Source organism: Micrasema longulum, unplaced genomic scaffold (assembly GCF_059751315.1).
Source record: "Micrasema longulum isolate JH-2025_06_02 unplaced genomic scaffold, ASM5975131v1 h1tg000031l, whole genome shotgun sequence".
Lineage (NCBI taxonomy): Eukaryota > Metazoa > Arthropoda > Insecta > Trichoptera > Brachycentridae > Micrasema > Micrasema longulum.
Genome location: NW_028277238.1, coordinates 293,324 through 300,791, shown reverse-complemented (window position 1 = coordinate 300,791; position 7,468 = coordinate 293,324). Strand labels below are relative to the sequence as shown.

The following is a 7,468-nucleotide window of genomic DNA, read 5'->3' as shown; positions in this document are numbered from 1 at the left end:
TGGCGAGATTTTAGAAATAACAGTATTTCAAAATGGCAAATTCGTATGATTCCATGTTTATCAGACTACAACCGTGGAGGCAAGATGATTGATTTTTTTTTAGTTTTGGAAAATATACAATTTTAAAACAATAATGAATTTTTTTGAACTAAATGAAAATATTATATTTATTTCTTAAAGGGGTACTTTTCGCTAAAATATTTTTTAAGACTCCAGACGCCTCGAACGTAAGACTGATCATCTTAAATTCGAGATGCAAACAATGTTGTTTTGCATTTTTAATTTTTTTATTGTAAAATAAAAAGCACTGTTTTATGTTAAAACATTTTGTTTATTAATATAAATGTCTTAAATTAAGAATGAGGTAAAACTATTCATATTATAAATTATTTAACATTAACATTGATACAATATTTAGATTAAAAATTAATATAATAAAAATAATCAGAAATAAAAAATATTTTTAAAAAACATCACAGCGGAACCTTTTTAAGTAGTTCAGTAGGTAATAGGTTTTCACGGGACATCAATCAATAATTCATTATTTTTTTTATAACTGCGTACCTAATATTAAGTATAACATATATTTTGTTAAATAGTTACTCGTGTTTGGCATATTTCATGGTATCATTTTCTTTACTTTTATTGTTGATTGGTTTTACACTTATGGGTTTAGAGTGAAACATTTTATTGACAAGTTTGTCAAATGGAATTTCAATTGATAAAACTAACGGAATTGAAAATATGTACGTCAGGAGAACGGAGCCAGCACAATTTAGACTCTGGAAAAATATACGTAAATATAATTAGTTACAAACTCTTAACTCATAAAAGAAAAAAACAGTATTTTAAATATAAATAAGCAAAATGGCTTGTTATTTAACATAACTTTTGTTAAATCACGTATTTTTACGTTGTTATGATAATTGCTAATACTTATTGAACTGTCCATTAAAACAATTAGAAACGCAGTAAAAATGTTTTAAAAGCCTATAAAAAATGGATAGTGGAGGTAGGTAGAAGTAAAAAGGATTTCGTCAATAGGCCAAACCGATTTTGAAATATTTCCTTTACTACTATAAATTACTTCTACAGGAAAATGTATAACTAATGTTAGTAAAAATTAGTATTTAACAACTACTAACCGACTTTTGATGGTCTTTTTTGTCTATTTCTATTGTCTACCGGCTTCGAGACGTACCCGTCTCTTCGCCAGGACACTCACTACACCAACATGCAAACCAAAATACAATTTCACTTTTACCATCACCGTACAAAGTATTTACGAAAAAATACACAATTGGGAATGCAATCACCACCGTGTCAAACATGCACTAAAAACAGGTTAATAATGTTTAGTGATATGTTGGATGATGGGTGGGGATTTGGGATGGGGGAGCTAGGAGGTTGAAAGTTACACAATTGGTTAGTTTTTTATTTAAAAAGTGGGCGTTATCGATACGATGTTTGATTATTTTTTTTATTATTTATTATTCCCTTTCCGCACCTAATGGTGCATAAGGCACTGCATTGGTACACCAATCTCAGCGTATCTTGATATTTTTTTTTTGCATGAAGGTAAGATGATCAGTCTTACGCTTCAGGTACAAGTCAAGGGACTATGAAATATTCTAGTGTGTTCTAATAAATATTTCATATCAACCATGTCGGGAATCGAACCCGAGACCTCTTGAATGGTAGGCAAACGCGCTGAACATTACACCACGAGGTCGATTTGATTATTTACTAGGAAATATTTTAATATGAAACACCTCCATGTTATTTTATTTCAGTCCTTTTTTAGTATTTGAATGTAAAATTTAACTCTTGTGTCCTTATTAAAATCAGATGATTGGCAAACTGAAAATAAATTATTATTTAAACATCTCATGTGTTCTTTTATGCGAATATTTAATAAAATATAGTGAGCGTCCTGACGAAGAAACAGGTATGTTTTGAAGCCGGTAGACATAAAAAGTCGTTATTGTCCTTAAAATGTAACATGATTAGAATGACAGTTGTCAGAAAAAGTGACGACATGACTTTGTAATAACGTCAAAGGAGTTATTTATATTGACACACGAAAAATCATTTGTATCTGGCGTGGTAATTTATTTTTTTAATACAATGCTTGAAACAGAAATTAACATTAATATATAAAATCAGCTTTGAAACTAAAATAAACAGATTTTTAACGAGGTTATTACAAGGTTACATCGTTTTGCAAAAACGTTAGAGATGGGACAAATTGATCAATGTAAATTGATCGAAAAAAAAAAATTCATTTGATGTTGTTCATGAAAAATGTATGAATGTCTCATTTTTTGGTGAATAATTATGTAAAACACACTATAATAGGCTTGTTTTTGCGTTTTTATATCAATTTTCGGAAACACAGTTTCATGATTGCCTGAAATAACTGATAAAATCGATTTGATCAGTGATCAGTAAAATTCCCATCAGTAATGAAATTAGTTTGACAACTGTCATTCTAATCAAGCTATATTTTAAGGACTATAAGTGGTTATATATTTATATTTAGTAACATTGGTTAAAACATTTGAACACAAAGTGGATGCTTTAAACATAAATAATATAATGCTTATTATACTTACACAACTCATTACTGACAGCTGCCAACTTTGTTCACTGAAGGAGGCGATGGTATAAGTGAGGATAGGATTGATGAGATAGGAACAATACGTCAGCTGAGATAGAGGAACCCATAGTGGCAAAGATAGGAATTTATTCAATAAACCTGAAAATTTAAAAATGGATTATTCACAAAAAAATTATATTTGCGTATAATTTTCACTGACAATCCTCAATGGTTGAATGAAATAAGAATTCGTATTTTCATTTAGAGTACATATAGGCAAAATGGTGAATGTTAAGACAGTGTGTAAAGTAGCCACTTAAATCAGCCAACGACAGGTAACGATTACTAACGAAAAAATGTTCAAAAAGACTATAAAAAAATGGATAGTGGATTTAGGTAGAAGTAAAATGGATTGACAATATTTTGAGTTTGTCTAAACTTTTGTAGACAAAAACTGGATTCAACTCCCTGGGGAGCTGTTTAATCCAGTTCTTGTCTACAAAAGTTTGGACAAACTCAAAATATTGTTGATAAATTACCTGGTCCATTAAGAAGTATAGAAATTGAAAAAATAATATTTTCAGGCGTTGCCTAGTATGTAGGTGAAATAATTCAATTGGATGAATCTCACCCGCATAAATAAAGGTTTCAGCTCTTTAACTTCACAAACATCAACAGATGAAAGAATTGAAGGAATATAGATGTTCAAATATAGGCAGAATGGTGAATGTTACACAGTGTGTAAAGTGGCCACTTAAACCAGCCAATGACAGGTCATAAGCCCTGTGGATGCCTAGACTCCTGTATTCCCTTCTGTAAAATGTTCTTCGTGTCTATTGCAATATGTTAATATACAAACATGATAAATAATAGGGAAATATCACTTATTTATTACATATTTAAAGTAATAAAGGTCAACTCCCTGGGGAGCTGTTTAATCCAGTTCTTGTCTACAAAAGTTTGGACAAACTCAAAATATTGTTGATAAATTACCTGGTCCATTAAGAAGTATAGAAATTGAAAAAATAATATTTTCAGGCGTTGCCTAGTATGTAGGTGAAATAATTCAATTGGATGAATCTCACCCGCATAAATAAAGGTTTCAGCTCTTTAACTTCACAAACATCAACAGATGAAAGAATTGAAGGAATATAGATGTTCGAATATAGGCAGAATGGTGAATGTTACACAGTGTGTAAAGTGGCCACTTAAACCAGCCATTGACAGGTCATAAGCCCTGTAGATACCTAGACTTCTATATTACCTTCTCTTAAATGTTCTTCATGTCTGTTGTAATATGTTAATAAAATGGATTGTCTCATTCGCCCAAACCAATATTGAATCTACTGCTCTACAAGTGTATAGTATGTGTTAGGTTTTTGTTCTTTCATTGTGCGTTTTGTTGTATAAATAATATAGATGTACATAAATTCATTATAAACATAAATACGTAGTGTTTAAAAATGTCTGAAAATTTTGTTAATTATCTCTGTGTATTAAGTTAGTCTTCTTTGTTTATTCTCAAATGTAAAAATATTTTGAATAAAGTATATTGTTAAGTTTCCTGGGCACGGGTAACCCCAGTGAGGTCACATTATTTTTATTATTCATTATAGTTTGTAAGAGAAAAAATATAAATAAAAAAATATAAAAAACAAAAATAAGCCCTGTAAATGCCCAGACTTACAAATCCCCTTATCTAAAATTTTCTCCATCCCTGTTGTAATTTGTTAATCTCAATGACTCCCCAGGGGGTGAAATCTAGTCTTTTGTCTACAAACGTTTGGACGTGCTCAAAATATTGTAATAAACCAACTGGTCCAAGAAGAAGTTTAAAAATTGGAAAATAGTTTTCAGGCGTTGCCTAGTAGGTTTGTGAAATAATTCGATCAGATGAATATCTTCACACCAATAAAGGTTTCAGCTCTTTTAACTTCAGTAAAATCAACAGATGGGAGAATTGAAGAGATATAGATGTTCAAACATAGGCAAAATGGTGAATTAGAGTGTGTAAAATGGCTATTTAAACCAGCCAATGACAGGTCATGAGCCCTGTAAATGCCTAGACTTATATATTCCCTCCTCAAAAATGTTCTCCATCTCTGTTGTAATTTGTTGATATTGTACATAAGTTTGTGTTGTAAAAATAGGTACTCGTACGTTTAAAAAATGTGTTGATTTTTTTTATAACTAACAAAGTATTTAGAACCAGTTTGTTTATAAAATAATTCAATATGACATTGGCAAAAGCATAAAATTTAATATACAACGCCATTTTATTTTTGAAAAAAAAGTATTAATTACGTCTGTATATTACACAGACGCATTTCATATGATTGACTTATTTATTTTAATAATCCATATTCTTTCTGGTATCATTAATACATTTTTCTTTTTAAAACCAAAAATTGTTAATTAATTGCAACATCTTAGAGAAATCTTAAATATCTATAATAACATATATTTATTATTATCATGAAATGTGTACTTTTTTTACTCTCAGCGAGGAATGCAAGAAAACTCGGAATGACTATTAGGTACTATATCTCTAATTCACTGTTCTTCATTCTAACTTCAATAAAGCAATGATCACATATCAATTTTGTATAAGTAAATAAAACAATATATTACCGCCATGACCGGTCACACAGGCCAATATAATCCACCCAATCATGAGCGCCCACAAGTTTCTGGAAAAGCTCATGTAAAGCATACTGGAGCCCAAGGAAAGATTACGGTCCTTGAAACCAAACTCTAAATAAACTCCGATAGAGACCATTGCGATCCATATCAGAGTTATGTACACCTAAAAATAATGACACTTTAATATCATAATACGTTACAAATTATATTTTTACAATTGGATTATATTTTTATAATTGGAAAATTGGATTTAAAAAATGTTTTCTTTCTTATTCTTATTTTTCTTCCTCAGCCTTCTCTCCTCCACTGCTGGACATAGGCCGCTTCCATATCCTTCCATTTCTTTCGGTCGGTTGCTGCTTGCAGCCAATTTTACCCCCACAGCGGATATGTCGTCGGACCATCTTTTTTGAGGTCGTCCGATGCCTCTCTTATTCTCCCAAGGTCTCCATCTTAACACTTTGTATCGTGGAGCCGTGTAAACACATGATTATATAACCATGCGTTGAGTCCCGATCTCGTGTTTTCACGTGGTTTACCAACTGTCTAAAAAAGTGCATTTTATTGACATCTAGTGACTATTATTAGTACTTTTTCGCTGTTGGTAAACCACGTGAAAACACGGGACCGGGACACAACGCGTGGTTATTGTAATCATGTGTTTACACTGCAACTGCTCCGGGATAAAAAGCACAAAAAAAGTGAGACCCTGTATATGTGCGAACATTGCTATGTGTGTCTCTCCATAAAGGCCAATGTCAGCAAAACTATTATGCAAAAATGTTTTATTAAATTATTTGAAATAAATATGAGAAGTTTCAATTAATTTAAGCGAGTATTTTCATAATTATGACACTTTTAAGAGAGCCTTTACAAAGCATGAAATTTCACAAAAATGGGCCGGGCACAGGGTAAATTCTATGTGTATTCGGCCGATACTCAAAGTGTTAAAATTTTAGGGGTCCATCTCGTGGGGTCTTGTTTCGTAACATGTCCTGCCTATTGCCACTTCAGTTTTGCTATGCAATCCATGATATCCTCTATTATGGTTCTGTTCCTAATTTCTTATTCTGTCTCTTAGGCTTATACCAAGCATGAATCTTTCCATGGATCGCTGTGTGCACTTGAGCTTTTCCACATTTCTTTTTGTAAGGACTATGGTCTCTAATGCGTAAGTTTTCTTACATGCGGCAAAAATAAGTGTATTTAATTTTACGGCGAAGTTTCTCGAAAATGTATGAAAAAATAACTAAAAACGAACTACTTTGTGCTATGTGAAAAGATCTTTAGAATCAACCAATCAATTACAGCGTTGTTATGTGTTTTTAATTTTTCCGGTTTCCGGTAGCCATTTTTTTCAATGTTCAATGTATTTTTACGCTACGGGGTCCTTCTAAGTGTCAGCAGAACTTATTGACAAGAACATGTGACGTCGCGGGCGGAGTAATTTCAAAGCTTCAAAAAAATCATAGAGATGATAATACGATACATAAAAATATATTTTTTTAAATTTCTCTTAGTTCTACCACTAAATTTCCTCATAATAATTATAAAAAAACATTTTTTTTCCACTTTTATTTCTAATTTCACCAGTGACCGGGCTTCGTCGTGAATCGTGACCGACATGTGCGACAATGACGACTTGTGAAAATTATAAATAAAAGGGATATTTAACTAAATACATATTGTTATTTTTATATTAAAAATGCAGTCCCACCAAGAAACAATGTCAGTAGAAATACTTATATAATAAGAACTTGCATAATTTTAATTAATATTAATAAACATTAGATATAAAAAAATATCAAGAACGCATTAAAAAAAACATGATTTGAAATATTTTAAGGCTTTCCATTTAATGCATTTCTTCCGGTAACTCATTGTACAATTTTAAACCCTTATGGTATTGAGACTGTATTACTCCTCATTGCTAATTTTATATTTTTTTATGTCTAGTTTAAAATTCATTGTATTTAATTTTACTCCTCAACTATTTTATAAATGAACAATGCTACGTTATATTTTATTTGTTGCTTTACTGTGAGAACGTCAATTTCTTCAAGCATTCTTTCTACTTTTCACTATAATATATATATTTTTAAATATTATCCTCATTGACTGTTTTAATGTTTTTGATATTTCCCTAACAGGGAAATATCACGTTTTCTAAAAACATTTTTACAGTAATAAAGGTCTATGAAATATTGTCCGTAAAAAAAACTTTTA

General features: G+C 30.8%; 1 protein-coding gene across 1 annotated transcript in view; it reads right to left on the bottom strand.

Moving 5' to 3' along the window:
- Nucleotides 1–586: 586 nt before the first annotated feature.
- Nucleotides 587–7,468, bottom strand: part of LOC148285472 (nose resistant to fluoxetine protein 6-like) — a 70,707-nt gene continuing 63,825 nt past the window's right edge. Inside the window, exons 12-14 of the mRNA XM_088224281.1 lie at nt 5,231–5,405; nt 2,616–2,758; nt 587–782 (exon numbers count right to left, since the gene is read on the bottom strand). Of these exons, the coding sequence (XP_088080407.1) occupies nt 600–782; nt 2,616–2,758; nt 5,231–5,405 (501 nt within the window). The 3' untranslated portion in view covers nt 587–599. The remainder of the gene's footprint in view (nt 783–2,615; nt 2,759–5,230; nt 5,406–7,468) is intronic.